A 20,828-nucleotide genomic window follows, 5' to 3' on the forward strand; every position below is an offset into this window, starting at 1 on the left:
TGTCCTCCCCAGCTATGAAATGTTTGGCATGAGAATGATGTGTTATTTTTTAACAATCATTCCCGATTAGGCGTTGATATTTCAGTACACTACTTTTGAGAGGTAAACCACTGAACACCTTTGGTACAAAGCACATAGCTCACTATTCTGGATGTGAAAAGTGACAAATCATTTTTCCAATAGATGGCGTCCTTTTCCTAAACTCAGGCTCTCTCATGCCATTCTCCTAGTCAATCTGAAAAGTGATATTATTTATGCTATTATGTTAGGCTATTACATTACGTTATTTTATGTGATTATATTTCTGCTTTCAATGTGTTGTGTGCCCCGCATTGTATTGTAGCCTAATGGCATACTGAAATTGCAATAATATAGGCTAGGCTAATGTTGTAACCTACATTAGGTATACATGTCCGAAATTAAACAACTCATCAGTTTTCATATAGGATCTTCCGGGCCTTGGCACGAAACTAATTTAGACTTCAAGGGATTACCAACATTTTACAGCTGAGGCTGTCATTGTTGCTTACAAGCGATAATGTTGCAAGTGTTGCAACTTGCAACATTTTGTAATGTGGAAAACATTTTCCAAGGACTTGTAGCCTATAGGCCTATCGTTTTAAGAGTATGCTATATTTGGAAGATAACACTATATAACACACGGCCTTTATCATCCTGTTCATTTGAAATGTTTCCATACAAATATGTTTTCTGTTGCATTATCTTTGACTAACTAATGACCTGTTGGTTTATATGGATAGATATGAGAATAAGGCATACCATAGTTATTATAATCTACGTGCCAGAAGACTGGGAGAAAATGCTTCCATTCTCTAGAGAAATGAACGAGTTTTAGTCTACGTGCCAGAAGACTGGGAGAAAATGCTTCCATTCTCTAGAGAAATGAACGAGTTTTAGAGAAAAGTCCCTCGGGGAAGCCAGTTTCGGCACGTGCTCTCAGTGGATGCTGAAGTGCATGGAGCAGGCGCACACAGTGCGACTGGCACGCGGACAGATGTCGCATCGCTCATCCCCCGCCCGTTCACAGCTCCCGCGCAGGAATTATTGACACATGGATGTTCACACAGCCAATAAGAGCTAGCTCAGTTAGATTTGCATAAAGTGGCCGCCTGCCATTGGTTTACTGCGTGCTGCTCCAAACCGTATCGCGTGTCATTACAGCTGTTTTTCTCCTTAGAGGCACATACTGAAATGTTAAACTATATCATTGAAGTATTAAGGTATAGTTATTACAATTTCCCCTTACATTTATCAAAATACAAAAGGCATTTTACGTATATTTGCGTAAAAGTTACTTGAACTTTAACATAGTAGGCAAAAAATGTATTTATTTGGTACTTTAGAATAAAGCACACACACACTTTTTTGAACGTAGGCTATATTCTTACCTTCAATCACCTAAGAAAAAACGTTATAGACTATTTAAAAAGTAATTGAAATGAAATATTAAAAACTCGGAATGACATGAATAAAACACACGCTATTTATAGCAACATAACATTACAAGCATGGTGAGGTTTTGTAGTTAGATAGTATCTCAAAGCATCGAGAATCTTTGCGAACACAAAAAGCATACATTCTTGAAGGGTATGAAAAAGTTGGAAGCAAACCGCCAGCGCGTTTCCCCAGTTCCCCTTATCACTTCACAGCCAGACCGACTGCACTCGCCGCTTTGTTGCCTGTCCCTCCAGGGCTGATTGAGCAGCGCGTGACTGACAGCCCGCGGGGGTGTTGTCCAATCAGCGGTCTGCCCCGCGCCCAATGGGTGAGTCCGCACGCCCATTGGCTGAGACGAGTGTGGGAAAGAATGCAGAGAGGGTTTCACACGAACTGGGAGCATGCGAACCACCTATAAGTACCGCCGGCGTGTGTCGGCGGTAGAGCAGACTCGACCTGCCCGACAGAGCCTGAACCCAAGCACGTTCTTATACTCCAATGACAGTTCGGTGATAACAAGTGATATAGCTGATCAGTGGGACTTGCTCACGTCTGCGTGACTATCGTAGGATATCCTTCACACGGGTTACGATTTGATCTAAACATAAAGGCGCAGTGATATTTGCAACTTTTTTTCCACCTTTTCCAACTTCTCCAAAAGGATATACCTTTTCTATAATTGAATCCAAAATGCCAGCCGACACCATGGAGAAGCAAACGGCATCCCCTATTGCTGGTGCCCCTGCAAATGGATCCCATACTCCAGACAAACCTAAGAATGCCAGCGAGCATAGAAAGGTAACGTTAGGCTAAAAGTCTATAACTGCCGATGGATTTCAAATGAATCTGATATGCCTCCTAGGCTAACGTTGTTGCTAATTAAACTTTACCCTAGTAGGCTAATCAAATTGTACGTGTGAGATAAAATAAATGCGTACATTCGGACTTATCCATGAACATGCAATTAATATGAAGCATTTATTTTGCAGTCCTCAAAGCCCATCATGGAGAAACGTCGGAGAGCGAGGATAAACGAAAGCCTTGGCCAACTCAAGACACTTATTCTCGATGCACTTAAAAAAGATGTAAGTCTAAATAATTAAAAGGATTTAACAATTTAAAATCACTGTATGTTCATTTTTCCTGGCATTTAATTATGTGTCAATGCACAGCCTTTACCTTTTGCTATGCTGTTATCCACAGAGTTCCAGACATTCAAAATTGGAAAAAGCCGATATTCTGGAGATGACAGTGAAGCATTTACGAAATTTACAGCGTGTGCAGATGACTGGTAAGTTAAATTGCAAATATCTAATTTGACAACATCTGCCCTACATTTTATTTATAAGGGTTTCATATTTCCATCGATTATACACGATTTCTAATGTTCTCTCTTGTCTCGGCAGCGCTGTCAGCAGACACTACCGTCCTCAGTAAATACCGGGCGGGATTCAACGAATGCATGAACGAGGTCACTCGTTTCTTATCAACCAGCGAAGGGGTGAACACGGAGGTGCGGTCGCGGCTTCTCAACCACCTGTCTGGCTGCCTAGGGCAGTTGATCGCCATGAACTACCCCCAGCCAAACCCAAATCAACAGGCTCACCTCGCGCAGCCCCTTCACGTACAGCTACCCTCTACCTTGCCCAACAGTGCCTCTATGGGCTCCAAACTCAGCCCCACCGAGGCAATGTCACCTAAAGTCTTCGGAGGGTTCCAGCTTGTGCCCGCCACCGATGGACAGTTTGCTTTCCTAATTCCCAACCCATCTTTCGCCTCAGCATCAACCCCAGTCATCCCTCTGTATGCTAACGCAGGTGTGCCTGTGACAGTCAACGCCAGCCCCGTCCATGGCAGCTCTGCGCCAGTAGTGGGATCCCCTGTCCATGGGATGACATCATTCATCGGTGTGCCTCAGGCGGTCAGCCCTGTCGGTGTCAGCACTGGTTCGGAGAGCACTGAGCCTGTTTGGCGACCCTGGTAGTTTGGTTGAAATGGACACTACAATAAAGAAGGTTATTTTTATGAAGTAAATAGTTCCGTTCTAGGGGACATCATTTCCTTTGTTGGACATGGTAAAAGTTTATTTATTGGCTGATTCCAACATTTGGATGTTGGTGATAAATATTGTGTCCATGCAATGGATGATTTATTCAAATGTTTGTGATTATGTACTTTTTATGGAACGATTTAGTTTTGTACAAAGTTGATATTGATTGTTATACCAAAGCTGTGTGTTTTTATATTGTTTGTCGTTTTATGTTTGGAAATTGAAGTTTGGCAATGGCCCATTGACCTAATAAATCAGTTTGAATAATTCAGAAATTAATAATTTTGTCTTTACTTCCATATCACTTCTATAACACACTTAGAGCGTAGTTATATAGGCTTACGATATATTTTTGTTTCTATAAGGCCCATGCGTAAAAGTTAATATTAAGGCACTGCATCTCAGTGCTAGAGGTGTCACTACAGACACCCTGGTTCGAATCCAGGCTGTATCACAACCGGCTGGGATTGGGAGTCCTATAGGGCGGTGCACAATTGGTCAGGGTTTGGGGTAGGCCGTCATTGTAAATAAGAATTTGTTCTTAACTGACTTCCCCAGTTAAATAAAGGTTATTTTAAAAAAGTCTCTTCTTGTTTGGTCTTGTGCGTAAAAGTTAAAATAGTCATTTGATAGTCAGACATAGACCTACTTTTTTTCAGGGGTCTAGGCTCATATTAGAGCAGGCTTAAAGGGCCTACTAATAATTAGTAGTTCTATTATAGCCCCAAAAAACGAACCTGGAATCAAATCCCCAGTGAAATAGGATAGTAAAAAGTCCTGACATTTCACTTGTTTACACCCTTTCTTAAGTTTGGCGGGAAGTTAGTCATCCTGGTGTCCTCTAAAATGCAGAATGGGTTGGAAAGGCAATGGCAGGGGTGTATTTTTTTATTTAGCAAAAAGGTAATTAAACATTTGAATGGCTTCTCATCCTGTATGCAGCGGGATCTTTAAGACGTCTTAAACCCTTTTCATGAGCCTGGGAAATGCGCTTTGGGGTTAAAGTCACTAACAGATTGCTTCACTGAAAAGAGAATATGGAAGAATCCTTGCTTTCTTTTGTGCAACCGATTGTTCAGTTATTTCCAAGGCATTTCTGAATAGAAGGAAAATGAGCATAGAAAGAAAACGAGTTTCGTGCCTTGGCAGGTACATTTTATGGGATAGTGGAATTGATCAAAGCTGTTCTCCTGGACCCCATGACTTTGAATTGATTAAATACATTTTAAATTAGAAATGTCCTTTGAAGTATTGGGTTTATGCTCCAAATTATTTATGAATAAAACAAAGTAAGGTATACCTTAATCTCTCAATCTAATAACCCCGTCCCTCTCTCTCTCTCTCTCTCTCTCTTCCTCCCTCTACATCAGAACCTCCTCTCCCCCTCTCTCTGTGTTATCCCTGGCTGTAAACCTATCTTTCCAGGGAGTGCGCTCCGGAACTGGGGGATGTGTTGCTGTGGCAGGCGGCGTGGTGCTTGCCGTGTGTCAGCCACTTGCGGTCAGAGGGCCCCCTTTACTTGGGATTAGGTTACACCCTTGTGACCGCTGGTCAGAAAGGTTCCCCATGTAGTCAACTCCCTCCAGTGCAAGCGCACACACAGTGCACACAGACCTAGATTATGTTCATAAAGGAATGAATGTGTGCAGCGTGCACTTTGTTGGACACAAAAACATGGTCCTGGAGGCACATAAACAGTTTTTAAATATAGCCTATAATAACATTATTACCACACCCATTTTGCCAATTTGTAAATGTTCCCTGATAGCTTTTCCAAGTCGTATAATGAGAATATGTCATTTGTTGTTTGACAGTTTAACTATAGATGACAACAATCATCAGTTTAGTATGTTGTTAATTTGTGTAGTTTATTTTAGAACTTTTAGCTTTGGTACCCTGAGAATGACTCTAAAAATGGTATTCTGAAACTTCCAGCCAGCAGTGTATAAAAGGCTGCTTCTGCACAGAGGCATAATTCAAACGCTAGTTGGCAGTGTGTGGGCTCTGCGGCTGTTTCATGTGCCTGCGTGTCTGAGTTAATAATTCAGAAATGCCTTCGTGGTGCTGAGGTCGTGAGAACCGAGTGAACTAGACTGCTTGTGGCTGGGCAGAGCGCCAATCAGTAAATCCCCACTGGCAGGCCAGGTCCTGCATTGGGCCACTCTCCCAAATCTCAGGAGGTGAGGTGGCTCACACGCGCAGGCCTCCAAGAAGTGAGCATGGACTGGTGTAAACAGACGAGATTCTGGACAGAGCTAGAGAACACACCCACCCGCGCGCCCCAGAGGCAGTTTACTGAGTCCTTCCTATTTTTATATGGCCATGATTTCAACAGCAGCTGCTATAACTGGGCAGGCCTATAGGCTATGTTATGTTTGTATATTGAGGGAGTTCAAGGGGAAGTTCAAAATTTTTACATGTCGCCTTATTTTCATTCTTTCTGTGCTTCTTAGTTTATCAGTCAAACTGTGTTTTTTTTAATACATTTTGTTTCCTTATAGAGAAACTTGGTTGTCACATTTTGCTAAGTCATCACTTGCCACTGATTATAATGCAATATGCAAATACAGTGTACAAAACATTAGGAACATCTTCCTAATATTGAAGTGTACCCCCTTTTGCCACCAGAACGTCCTCAATTTGTCCGGGGCATGGACTCTACAACGTGTCAAGCGTTCCACAGGGATGCTGGTCCATGTTTACTTTAGTGCTTCCCACAGTTGTGTCAAGTTGGCTGGATGTCCTTTGGGTGGGGGACCATTTTTTGATACTCACGGGAAACTGTTGAGCGTGAAAAACCCAGCAGCGTTGCAGTTCTTGACGCACTCAAACCGGTGCGCCTGCTGACACCTACTACCATACAACCGTTCAAAGGCACTTCAGTCTTTTGTCTTGCCCATTCATCCTCTGAATGGAACACATACACAATCCATGTCGCAATTGGATCAAGGCTTAAAAATCATTCTTTAACCTGTTCCCTCCCCTTCATTTATACTGATTTGAAGTGGATTTAACAAGTGACATCAATAAGGGATCATAGCTTTCACCTCGATTTCCCTGGTCAGTCTATGTCATAGAAAGAGCAAGTGTTCGTAATGTTCTGTACACTCAGTATATGTCTAAAGCATATAAGAAAACACTAAAACACTCCACCAACTCATTGTACATCAGAATCCTATTCTGCATTTAATTGTTTGTGCATCTTTTCCATTGTGCCATAAATAATCATTATAATTTACCAGCTCCAAGAAGACAACCCCGCCCCTTCAATAGCATCATCTCCCAAGAGACACAATTGCACTGCTTCCGAAGGGAGCTCTATCCTCTATTCAAATGCTGTTGATCACTAAACACACAACTACCATAGATGATGATGCTGTTTACAACAACAATATGCAAATATGGATTTATGGGATAGTGAATCCAAAATAAATAAAAACATTTGCAGAGGTCATTTAGAATGGGATTCTGGTGAAATATGAGTTGGTTTCGAGTGTTTTGGAGTGTTTTCTAACACATTTTCATAATGCAGTGTAGTCATCGGCAAGTGATGATGATCTTTGTAATGAAACAATAAATAAAAATACAGTTTGGGGATCAACTACAAGCACAGAAAGCGTGAAAAGAAGGTCACATGGAAAAATTGATGAACTTCCCCAGAAAGAATCAAACTTTCACTAACAATATCAAATGTCACATATTATTCATGCTTTATTTACAATAAAACAGCAACCAGTCTTAAATTCAAGTTTAAAAAAAATAGGCCTACGCAGGAATTCACCCTATTTTTTGGTGTGTTTTAGTGATCAATAGCATTTGAATAGAGGATAGAGCTCCCTTCGGAAGCAGTGCAATTGTGTCTCTTGGGAGATGATGCTATTGAAGGGACAGGGTTGCCTTCTTGGAGCTGGTAAATTATAATTCTCATTAATTTAACGTTGTCGATCGCCCACATAAACACCATCTCTACCTACAAACGCCCAATAATAGAAATGCAATTTTTACTAGAAACAAAGGTTTGATTTTATAGCTTTTTTAATAACACTTGCCTACTTTTGACGATGTTCGAACAGTTCTATTACTTGATTAGACATTTTATGGCCACATGAGTCTTAACTAGGCCCAACCCTTAGTTGTTCTGTCAACATTCTCTTTGATACAGAAGAATAACTTGAATGTTTAACATTATTCAGTAGTTTGACATTGAGTTAGGCAACTGACTTGTGCATTTTATACAAAAAAACATAAATGTGCTTATTACGCTAGACATTATTTTGACAGATTTCCTTTGGGGTGGGGGAAATGAGCTTCTGTCAGTCCACCCTGACTTCAGCTCTTAAACAACCACGATGATGATGATAGGGCAGAGAGAATTAGAGATATGATACTATTCATATCTCCACAAGGAGATATATAACCCGTTGTCCAATCCCTTTGTTGCATGCATGAACTCGTGTATTACTTTACCCACCATTGGCTGTGATTTGATTGGCTGTGATATTCGCCTGTTGATTTCCTAGTGCTGTTGCATTTCACCGAGCTTCCACATAGGGGAGAAATTCTAGGTGTAGCGCCTTTAACTTTGCGTTTTTAGCCAGCTCAAGTACAAAATAATAGAAGAATAGCCTCGTTTTTTACTTTTTTATTTATGCATTCTATGGGATAGATCTGTTGGTGTGTCAATAAGTTTATAATTTGCACTTCAAATGGCATGAGTACATTTGCATATACATGTACAAATGGCATGAGTACATTTGCATATACATGCTTATTGTTTTCTACATTGAGCATTGCCTTCAACTAGCCAGGCCTAGTCGGTAGTAGAAATCAGTATTTACAGGGAATGGCTGAAGAATGGCCTGGTATAGAACTGTACAGGGCAGAACTGGCTTCAAATACTGTTTAAAATCATGTAAAATACTTTATCTGAGCTTGCCTCTCTTAAAGAACCAACAGAATAGTCTCAAAAGGGCAAAGCTGCCCACCTGCCACTCCTGGCAGGGTAGGAGTCAGGTTGAGGGAATGGGAGGATTGTGACTGAGCTAGACCACATTCATTATCACATGGAGGTCTGGTTAAATGTGCTTTTCCAGACCGAAAGACGCATTCATGGGGACAGGAGGAAATGCTCTGCATGCTTGGCTATGGAGACCGGTTAGGGGGAGGTGGGAGTGGAGGGTGGAGAGGAGGAGGGGTTGTTCCAGAAAAGAGAGGGCGACACTCCTTCTCCTTGCACCTGTTTTCTTGAGAAGAGAGAGTGAGGGAGAGGGAGAGGCTGGGAGAAAGGGAGGGAGGGAGAGAGAGGGAGAGGCTGGGAGAAAGGGAGGGAGGGAGAGAGAGCATGAACGGCGAAGAGAAAGTTATTGTGCAACTATAAACCACAGATTGTTTGTATGATCGATTTGCTTACTATCATGAAGCTAAAAAACAGAGAAAAACTGTTCTCTTATTTGCGTGATTTTAGTCTAGAGAACCATTGTCCTTGTTATGGCCATAGGTTAATCAGATACAGTCATTAGGGTATTTTGGGACGAGAGTTGTTCATCTGCTGATGAGATGCTGAAAAAGTTATTCTCAGTGTCATTAGATTCATATTGTCTGAGGTGTGGAATTACAGCAAAGTCAATATTAGTGAAATTAGCATGTGCAATCTTGAAAACAGCAACATTTTTAGGAGTATATACTGCATATACTGCCTTCAATACACATTGAAGTGGCCATTATAGTTTCCACTGCACTTCTAAAGTTCTCTCCCGAAGGTTCTGGTCTGTCTGTTAGAAAAGCATTAACAACAGCAACCGTCCTAAACGTTGAGAGATACACTGTCCCAGGTGCCATGGTTAGCAATGTCTGTAGCAACACATTAACAAACAGTGTTGATTACACCCCCTGTCCCACCCTTCCCTGTAATCCCCCTCACCTCCCCAAACCTCATCCTGGTATTTATAGTAAGAAACCACTTATCCCTGGGAGCGGGCGTGGGGGGTGTGTGTGTAGCCAGAGGAGGTGAGGCGTTGGTGGGCAGACACGTAGGGACACGCCAGGGCCGATCAGATATCATAGGGGCCGGGTGCCGCGTGGGGCCGCTGATCCTTGTCGCTTGTCTGCAGGACGTATTTCTGCGTCCAGGTTTGGCTTTTCAGCAGCTTCTCCAGTTTCAAGACATACAGGGCCCCTGGCTTTAAGCCTTTGCAACTGATGCAGATTCCACGGGAGAAAGTAAAGGACCTTCTTGACAGGCTAGAGGTCTCGCCCAAGTATTTATACTCCTCCTGACTCCTAGGTGGCCTTGAGGGAGCCTGGCCGTTAAATTTGGACACATTATATTTATGTATTTGTTTATCTATCAGAGGGGAGACTGATCAGCTGTTGTTCTATTTTAAGAGGATTTTAGTTTTGCGTTGCTTTTCAAAGGTAATGGTGTCGGGAGCTGTGAAGGAAAACCACTTTATAGACAGGATGTTTCAGGTCTAGTTTCATAGCACCGTAAACCATGCCAAGAGTAGAACTACCCAATGCAATTAATAGTGCCCTCATGATTGACAGATCCTCATTTCAACTTTCGGTGAGGGCCATTAAGTAACACTTTATCCATATATATATAAGGATAGGTAGTGACACAAAATAATCCCATGGGGGCATAATATACATTATATGATAATGATGATGCTGATGTATGAAAGTATAGGCAGTATGGTATCCTAATCAAGAGTCACGTGGAGCCTGATCAGAGTGTCTTGCAGCTGGGCATCATTCACACGTGATAATATTCTCACCAATCAGACTATTCTCAATTTAATATTGTCATTACATACAGTACTAGTCAAAGGTTTGGACACACCTACTCATTCAAGGGTTTTTCTTTATTTTTAGGTAAAAAAATGTAGAAAATAGCAAAATACAGAAAAACCCTGGAATGAGTAGGTGTGTCCAAACCTTTGACTGGTACTGTACACTTAAGCAATAAGGCTTGAGGTGGTGGCCAATATACCATGGCTAAGGACTGTATCAAGGCACTCCACGTTGCGTCGTGCTTTGGACCGCCCTTAGCTGTGGTGTATTGGCCATATACCACAAACCTCTGAGGTGCCTTATTGCTATTATAAACTGGTTTCCAATGTAATTAGAGCAGTAAAAAGAGATGTTTTGTCATACCAGTGGTATACGGTCTGATATTTCACGGCTGTCAGCAAATTAGCATTCATGGCTCGAACCCTGAATGTGAAATTAGTTTTGATTTAGTTGGGGCCATTACCACTCACCTGTAGGAACAAGGGCAGGGTAAAAGAAGACTTGTCATCCATATACACTTGAATAGCGAATGGAGGATGCTTTTCCCGCAGTTAATTTTCCAGGTTGTAAAGCGAAGCAATGTGCTTAATATTAGGAAAGTTTAGAAATAAATATAGTAGGCCTAGCCTTTAGAAAGCTGATGGGATCCACCTCTTTGTAATAGAGGCCATCAAAACTATGTTTTCTCACGCAATTGCATAGCCTATCGATATGTTGTGCAACATTGGCTTATAGGAACACTTATTTCATTCCATGCATCAACCAGCTATGAGGAGCTGGCTCTCGCTGCGCATCAGGCGATCCTATTCCAATCAAACTCTGAATGCCATTAATGAAGTGTTTGGTTAGATTTTCGATTGCATTTGCATTGATGTCAGAGTGATTAGAGGGACAATAGAGCAATTAACACGTTTGGTAGGCTAGGAATGACCATCAGCGGCATCAGAACGCAGATTTGGAGAAGCCTAGTTACCGTGACTCAAAGGTCATGTGGAATATGGCTGCGGTCATGCCTCGTGACTGCCCGTGTGGCGGTAATACGGTCAACGTAACAGCCGTAGTCTTGCTTTAAATCGATCAATAATCTCTGAGTGTTGTCGACACAGAGCTCAGGTCTTCTCTGGAATCTCTCCTGACAGATTGGACACTGGCACTTGGCTCTGTAATCCCACAAACACATAAATTGTGTCCACATGGAATGGAGACTAGAATGATCAGTGAACACATCTAGACAGATAAAAGCATAAGAGCTGTCCTGCCCACATGAGGATATTTCTCCTTAAAGCAATAATTTCCCAGTTTTTTTTGTTGTAAATTCACTTGTCACAAAATTGTCACAAGTGTGACAAACACTCAAACTCATGTTTGGACTAAGCGTCCTTTCCCTGTCTGTTCCATGAACAAGGTGGAAAATTATATTTGATTTGTGTGTGTGTTTGTGCGTGAATCAACCATTCTCCACATGCCCAGATGTGCCCTAGATTTGACACCTGAGAGGTACTTACTGCTCTGACTCATACTGTATGCCTTTTCAAAAAGCTACTGTGTGTGTGTGAGAGAGAGAGGGGTGGGGGGGGGGGGGGTGGGGGGGTGAGAGAGTTTGATACATCCGTTGTCACCAGTCAGTCGTGGACAGGCCCACTGCAAGTCAACACCTTTAGAGCACAAGAGAAAAGATTCTCAAACAATGACAAACATGGACACTGAGGAAATGACCTCAAAGAAGGTAGGAAGGAATTATATTGAATGTGATTACAGTTGCAAATCTGGTGTCCTCAAACTCTAATCGTTAGAGATTGACAATGCAAAACAGCTACAGTACGTGTAACTTGTATTTTTTGATATTCTAGTGACCAACCCAACACCTAGCAACATGAATATGAACAAGAGGTTCATAACTCTTGGCGTAATGGCTAAGGTGTACGGTAAGATCGAGCCCCTGTTGAGACTAAATCCTGATTTAGCAACACTATTTATTCCCTCAAGTAGGATAGTTTATCCCCTACCTTTTACAAAGAGCATGACACTTCAAATACCCAAAGTTGATCAATTCACTTTGTTTGGAAAGAGAGCTGAATATCCCCCTGTAACGACTCTCGTGGGTTGAAGAAGGAGACCAAGGTGCAGCGCGGTAGGCGTTCATGATTTTTAATAAACTGAACACTGCAACAAAATAACAAAGTAGAAAAAAACGAACGCGCACAGTTCTGTCAGGCAACAAAACAGCTAAACAGAAAATAACTCCCCACAAAACCCAAACGGGAAATCACAACTTAAATATGATCCCCAATCAGAGACAACAATAGACAGCTGCCTCTGATTGGGAACCACACTAGGCAAAAACAACAAAGAAATAGAAAACATAGATTCTCCCACCCGAGTCACACCCTGACCTAACCAAACATAAAGAATTAATAAGGATCTCTAAGGTCAGGGCGTGACACCACCTCGTGAAGGGCAGACAAGAATATGGCACTCAATTCCTGGAAGGTGATGAAGCCTCACCATTCTAACCCTAGCATTTCTGTCTGGTGCAAGAGCAGAATCTGTATTATTACCACCCAAATGACCGAATAGAGTAGGTACTCTGACACTGACAAACTGAGATCAATAAAAACGATCTAGTCTTAAATACAAACAAGTGCAAGGGCGGTTTAATGCAGGGGTTTACAGGGGCTGAGGCCCCTTGGCCCAATTATGCAGGGGGCCCAAGAGGCAGTTGAGCTAGCTCTCAATGTACAAAATACACCAGAGAGCATAATTTAGCCAAAGATGATGAATAATTAAAATAAAATAAAAAACGAAGTTTATCACAGCTGACAAAATAAAGGAAACGCCAACATAGTGTCTTAAGATGGTGTTTGCCCATGAACTGCCAGAACAGCTTGAATGTGCCTTGTTATAGATTTGGGCAGCATGCACGCCAATTATACAGCTTGTTGCATTGTGATTAATTAATCTGTCTGTAGAACCAATATATATATATTTTTTTTTTAACTCCCAATTTTGAGCAAACGGCAGCACTGCTTTTCAAAGTAGCTTATCTTGAGATAGGCTACTGCTGTGACGAGCACATCGTCCAGTCAGTGTGCCACTGGAACGTTTATTTAATAGCCTATAACGCTGTACAATCTGTGTGTTGACTAGTGCAATTGTTTGTATTTAAGACTAGATCGTTTTTATTGATCTCAGTTTGTCAGTGTCAGAGTACCTACTCTATTCGGTCATTTGGGTGGTAATAATACAGATTCTGCTCTTGTCTTCTGTCATATAAGTGACATAAAATTGCATGAATGTGTTTATAAAAGGCAATAACAAAAAAAAGCCCTGGGGCCTATGATTTATTAATTCGGCCCTGGAGTGGTGAGGCCATTTGGTCTAGACCCAGATCCTTGATCCCAGTCACTATGTGGCGACTGCAGTGTTGTGTTGAGAGAATTATTCTCTCAACTTTATCACGCTCGTGACCCAAGAGTGGGGGATCATTGTCTCCAAACAGGATGTCCTGGTGTCTGACACACACACACACACACACACACACACACACACACACACACACACACACACACACACACACACACACACACACACACACACACACACACACACACACACACACACACACACACACACACACACACACACACACAGGGTCACTGGTGTCTCAGGAATGGTGTGTCTAGGGATACTGTAACAAATCCCTCTCTAACCAGATGTCACCAGCTTTTGAAAAGATGCCACTGCTTTCAAGCCGTGGAGTCTTCCTTCCTTGCCATGTCAAAAGATCAACTTGTTTTTCTTCCTTCCTTTATCATGCAATTTCCCCACATGTGGCTTAGGATTGTAAATGCCCTGCAGTCACTAGTAACAGTGTGTGTGTGCGTGTGGTGGGAGGCAGGCAGAGTTATGAGCCCCTGTCTTTTTCTTTATTTTCACGCTCTTTTCATGTCATGGGAAGGTAAACACTGTGCCTCTTTGCTCTTGTTTTTTCTTATGTTAAATGGTGCACAGTGTGCCCACCTCTCGTGTTTTATTGCTTTGATTCTCATGCAAGAGGCAAGGGAGACAAGTGTCAATAAGTGGATGGTCTCACTCCAAACAAATGAGTGAGAGAATGGCAAAAATGGTTGAGAATGCAGCTGGGTGCACCCATCTCTCTCTCTCTCTCTCTCTCTCTCTCTCTCCCTCTTTCTCTCTCTCACTGTCACACGCTCTCTCTCCACTCCTCTTTCTCTCCCCACTCCCCTCTCTCCCTCTTTTCACCCCCTATCGCTCCCACTCCCCTCTCTCTCTCTCTCTCTCTCTCTCTCTCTCTCTCTCCCCACTCCTCTCTCTCTTATTCTTTTTTTCTCTTAATCAGTTTGTGTCTCTCTCTCTTTCTCTCTTGTTTTTAGGGAATGGAGGGTTTTCAAGATTCTTGGATATCATTTCAAAACAATTCAAATCAAACAAAATGTCCTCATGACAGTCTACTATGACTTCATAAGATGGACAACAATGACATCAACTTAATTGATGGTGAATGTTTTTTAATCTTTATGTATCATACCATGCCTAAGCCATGCATCCTGAGATGTTTTTTTCTAGTTTTTACCTATTTCTACTCATCCCAATGTCATCACTGTGTCTGTATTGATACAGTAAACAGCTCCTTAGTAATCCTTTATAATGGGTGCTGGCTGCAAACGGACAGGGAATAAATAAAGGCTCCCAAGCCTCTCTGTCACTCTGTTTATTTATTCCTGCTCGCGTTCCAAAATGCACCCTATTCCCTATATAGTATACTACTTTGCATTACTTTTGACCAGATCCCTATGGGCCTTCAGAAAGTATTCATACCCCTTGACTTATTCAACACTTTGTTGTGATACAGCCTGAATTCAAAATGGATTACTTAAAAAAAAAAATTGTCACCCATCTACCCAATGACAAACTGAAAACATGTTTCTAGACATTTTGCAAATGTATTGAAAATGAAGCACAGAAATATCTCATTTACATAGGTATTCACACCCATGAGTCAATTCTTTGTAGAATTACTTTTAGCGGCGATTACAGCTGTGAGTCTTATTGGGTAAGTCTCTAACAGCTTTGCACATCTGGATTGTACAATACTTGCCCTCTTTAAAAAATTCTTAAAACTCCGCCAAGTTGATTGTTGATCATGGCTAGACAGCCATTTTCAAGTCTTGTCATGGGCTTTCAAACCAATTGAAATAAAACTGTTCATTCAATGTCTTCTTGGTAAGCAAGTCCAATGTAGATTTCGCCTTGTGTTTTAGGTTATTGTCCTGCTGAAAGGTAAATTCGTCTCCCAGTGTCCGTTGGAAAGCAGACTCAAACAGGTTTTCTTCCAGGTTTTCCTCTGGGATTTTGCCTGTGCTTCTAACTGTATTATTATTATTTTTAATTACCTAGTTCTTGCTGATGACAAGCATGCCCATAACATGATGCAGCCACCACCATGCTTGAAAATGTGAAGAGTGGTACTGTGTTCGATTTGCCACAACATAATGCTTTGCATTCAGGACAAAAAGTATATTTCTTTGCCACATTTTTTGTAGTATTACTTAAGTGCCTTGTTGTAAACAGGATGCATGTTTTGGAATATTATTAGGTTAGTAATGCGGAGGCACTACAATGCTGTGGATCCATCCTCAGTTCTCTCAAATCACAACCATTAAACTCTGTAACTGTTTTAAAATCACCTTTAGCCTTAAGATGAAATCCCTGAGCAGTTTCCTTCCTCTCTGTCAACTGAATTAGGAAGAACGCCTGTATCTTAGTAGTGACTGTGTGTATTGATACACCATCCAAAGCCTAATTAATAACTTAGCCATGCTGAAAGGGATATTCAGCAACTTTTTTATTTTTACACATAGGTGCCCTTCTTTGCGAGGCTTTGAAAGATCTACCTAGTCTTTGTGGTTGAATCTGTGCTTGAAGTTCATTACTCAATTGAGGAATCTTACAGATAATTGTATGTGTGGGGTGGGGTACAGAGATGGGTTAGTTATTAAAAAATCACGTTAACCACTAATATTGAACATGGAATGAGTCCATGCAACTTATTATGTGATTTTTTAAAGAACATTTTTACTCCTGAACTTATTAGGCATGCTATACTGTAACAAAGGGATTGAATACTTATTGACTCAAGACATTTCAGTTTAATATGTTTTTATTTTTTCAAAAGAATTCCACTTTGATATTATGGGGTATTGTCTGTAGATCAGTGACACAAAATCTCAATTTTAAACATTTTAAATTCAGGCTGCAGCAACAAAATGTGGAGAAAGTCAAGTTTGAAGGCACTGTTTAAGGAACTAGGTACCATTTGGGAAACGATCGCTGTCTAACAGCAATTACTTGAGGATGGATCACCCCTCCACCAGAACCACTCATCTGGAATCTAAGTCCGCTCTCCAGAGGCCACGAGACAAGGGTGCATGATAAATGCGTGTAGGCATTTATGATTATTAATGCGGGCAAACATACCCACCCACCCACGCACATGGGACACACACCAGTAAACATACACACTTGCTCGTCGAACTCATCATTCAAAAATCATGGGCATTAATATGGAGTTGGTCCCAGCTTTGCTCCCAGAAGCCTACACTCTTCTGGGAAGGTTTTCCACTAGATGTTGGAACATTGCTGTGGGGACTTCCATTCAGTCAGAAGAGCATTACTGAGGTCGGGCACTGATGTTAGGTGACTAGGCCTGGCAGTCAGTCGGTGTTCCAATTCATCCCAAAGGTGTTCGATGGGGTTGAGATCAGGGCTCTGTGCAGGCCAGTCAATTTCTTCCATACCGATCTCGACAAACCATTTCTGTATGGAAATCACTTTGTGCACAGAGTCATTGTCATGCTGGAACAGGAAAGGGCCTTCCCCAAACTGTTGCCACGAAGTTGGAAGCACAGAATGTCATTGTATGCTGTCGCATGAAGATGTCCCTTCATGGAACTAAGGGGCCTAGTACGAACCATGAAAAACAGCCCCAGACCATTATTCCTCCTCCACCAAACTTTACAGCTGGCACTATGTATTTGTTCTCCTGGCATCTGCCAAATCCAGATTCATCCGTCAGACTTCTAGATGGTGGAGCGTAATTAATCACTCCAGAGAACACGTTTCCACTGCTCCAGAGTCCAATGGCGGCGAGCTTTACACCACTCCAGCCGATGCTTGGTATTGCGCATGGTGACCTTAGGCTTGTGTGCAGTTGCTCGGCCATGGAAATCCATTTTATGAAGCTCCGGACAAACAGTTATTGTGCTGACGTTGCTTCCAGAGGCAGTTTGGAACTCGGTAGTGAGTGATGCAACCAAGGACAGATGATTGTTACATGTTATGTACTTCAGCACTCTGCGGTCCCGTTCTGTGAGCTTGTGTGGCATGTCACTTCGTGGCTGAGCCGTTGTTGCTTCTTGACGTTTCCAATTCACAATAACAGCACTTATTGTGAAGTTTGACAAACTGAGTTGTTGGAAAGGTGGCATCCTATGACAGTGCCATGTTGAAATCACTGAGCTCTTCAGTACGTGTCATTCTACTGCCAATGTTTGTCTATGGTGACTGCATGGCTGTGTGCTACATTTTATACACCTGTCAGCAACGAGTGTGACTGAAATAGCGAATCAACTAATTTGAAGGGTTGTCCACATACTTTTAGTCATGTAGTGTATATTATAGCTGTTGACATAGTTATAGACCCACACACACGCACAACTCATGTAAATCGTTCATTGGCGTCAACAGGAGCAGGAACTGGGGCCTTCCCTACTGAGCTCTGGGGTGTATTCACTAGGAACCAAACGGTAGAAAATGGGATGAAATGGAGAGGGACCTAGCTGAATTTGTCTAATTAGACACTAGTTTACTTTGTTAAATGTTTTTGCAAAACATTTTTCTACGGTATGCAATAATGAATATGACCCTGGTGTGCAACAGGGGGATGGGATGATAGTGACCCAGAAGAGACATATAGCTGGGCTGAACATGCCCTCTCATGCAATAACACAGTTGGGTCTATAGCAGGAGCATGTTCAATGGGCAGTGATACCTAGAGGTGCAGGACAGAGTTCCTTTTGCATGGCCTGGTGCCACGGGTGGGTGAAGATTTTACTTTTAAGGACCAATGGAAGGTCTAAAATGTGAAAACTCCACACAGCCAGGCCACCGGTCCATGCAAAACGAATTTGCCCACTGTCTGCACTTATGAGCCATGTCTCCACAAGTAACACACAAACACACACACTCTCTCTCTCACTTTCTCTCTGTCTCTCTCTCTCTCTCACATACACACACACACGCACGCACACACACACACACACACACACACACACACACACACACACACACACACACACACACACACACACACACACACACACACACACACACACACACACACACACACACACACACACACACACACACACACACTAGCACACAGTGGCAAAGTACAAGCATCACCACCCGCTGTATTTTGTGTATGGCGAGCATGTCTGCGCACGCTTGTGAGCAGTCATGCTTGCGTTTGTGGGCGCCCTGCCGTGTTGTCCCACTCTGATTGACAGTGGTGGCCTGCTGTACAATAGGTGCTCTTTACTCTGTGTCTCACTGTATAAACATGAAGTGGGATGGATCCCTCAAGCAGAACTGACAGTATTGATCACTTAACCTATCCCACAGCCACCGCTCATTGTCCCCATTGGCCTTTTATCTTCCGCCAATCAATGGCTCTTTGTGTTGATTTTAGCCATTGACAAATCACTTTACTCCAGTGCCTTTGTATGGCTGTCAATCAGCCAGGAGCGAAAAAGCTATTTATTTTTCTCTTTACATATTTTTTTTTTTGTATCTATCAAACATATTAAATAACATTAGAAATGTGAAGAAAATAACAAAAAATTAACAAATCCTTGTGTGGGTACTATAAGGTTAGGTAGGGATAGGGCGTCATATGCAACATAGCGCACGATCACAAAAACCTGTAGCCTTTTGAAGATCAGGATTTTGTTAAACATATTTTTTCTAGTGCCCCGACTGTACAAGTTAGCAAAATACGTTGATATGCTTTACTAAACTATTTGCAAAAACACAACAGAAAGGGCCTATGCAGCAACACAGCAAACAATTGAACCATGAAGCTTACCATCAAGTACACACTGCAAAAACCCTTTGAGCTCTTACTTTCATATACAGACATTACATTTGAACATTTACATCATTTAGCAGATGCTCTTATCTGAACATTTTTCACCTAGTCGGCACAGGTTTTCGAACCAGTGACCTTTTTTTCAGAGGGAGCTCTGGAGCCCCTTGGGTGATCCATGGCTTCCGGCCATTGACGTCACCGTTGCATCGGGATGAATCCCAAATGGCACCCTATTCCCTGCACTATGTAGGGAATAGAGTGCCATTTGGGACACGACCTTGGTAGACGCAGGTCAGCTTTCCCCTGTATGTGTTTATCCCATCTACACTGCCAATTATTTTTGATGTGGCCACTTGCCCATTGCTCATCATTACCGGTCAGAGGTTCCCAGTTCTAGACACAACAATCTGTCTGGGAAAATACAGCCCTCTGATGCCTCGCACTTCCTATATTGTCTCGGATGATTCCGACCTCGGAGAGAGCGTTATTGTTTAGGGCGTCTTTGTAGTGTGGGTCCATCCTCCTGGAATGTGGCGCTTCCTCTGGATCTATTTTTGGATCCTATGGGAAATCATCTGTCAATTCAAGGAGCGGTTCATTCGTATACAGAGAGTACAGTGTATGTGTGAGGGTGCATGTACTGTCTGAATGGGTGTTTGTATGAGAGAGATGGTTGTGTATGCACATGAGTATGTGTGGGAATACGTGTAAGCACATGACATGAATTAAAGTGTTCTTTACTTTCCATGACACATGGATTTCCATTGTCCTTTGCTGTTTTCTCCAGATGGGCACCTCGGCAGTAGAATGGAGGGTGGTTTTGCGGCTGCTTCGGGCAGGTCCGGGCAGACTCTCCGCTCTGCTTGATGGAGTGTTTACCGGGCTTTACTTTCTTGAAATAGAATGGAGCCCAACAATTCAAACATGAACAAAAAGCAATTTTTTCACACTTAAAAAATATAGATATTTGACCTATAAATCCATATTTATCTGTCTTATCTAACTATCTGATCTATTTAACATATTCATTGGTGTTCCCTAATCTCCCCCTGTAAGAATGAATAGAAACCAGGGTATCATTACTTTTCCCCAAATGTTCAAACATTTATAAATGGTGTATTCATCGCACGCTATCTGTCATGATAAACATTTCAGATGCGTTCTTCTTTTAGATTTGGAGTAAGGGGTTGTCCCTCTGGTGACCACAACACCCCAAATATTTACTTGGTGAGTAATCCACCAGGACAGCTTTTAAAATGTATTATTCTCACACAGTTTATCTTCCCAAATGGAATTAGATGTTTTCCACTTTAACCCTTTCAACCAGGTGGATTTCTCCTTGAACCATTGACAATTTGA

The 20,828-nt window shown here is 42.1% G+C and overlaps 1 protein-coding gene across 1 annotated transcript; it reads left to right on the forward strand.

Annotated features, from left to right (window-relative positions):
- The first annotated feature begins 1,830 nt into the window (after positions 1 to 1,830).
- LOC109869620 (transcription factor HES-4-B) lies at positions 1,831 to 3,783 on the forward strand. Its single transcript, XM_020459878.2, has 4 exons — positions 1,831 to 2,256; positions 2,448 to 2,543; positions 2,662 to 2,749; positions 2,865 to 3,783. Exons 1-4 carry the CDS (start codon positions 2,149 to 2,151, stop codon positions 3,440 to 3,442), a joined length of 870 nt encoding a protein of 289 aa, XP_020315467.1. The 5' UTR covers positions 1,831 to 2,148; the 3' UTR covers positions 3,443 to 3,783.
- Positions 3,784 to 20,828: the final 17,045 nt, after the last annotated feature.

Source organism: Oncorhynchus kisutch, linkage group LG24 (assembly GCF_002021735.2).
Source record: "Oncorhynchus kisutch isolate 150728-3 linkage group LG24, Okis_V2, whole genome shotgun sequence".
Classification (NCBI taxonomy): Eukaryota; Metazoa; Chordata; class Actinopteri; order Salmoniformes; family Salmonidae; genus Oncorhynchus; species Oncorhynchus kisutch.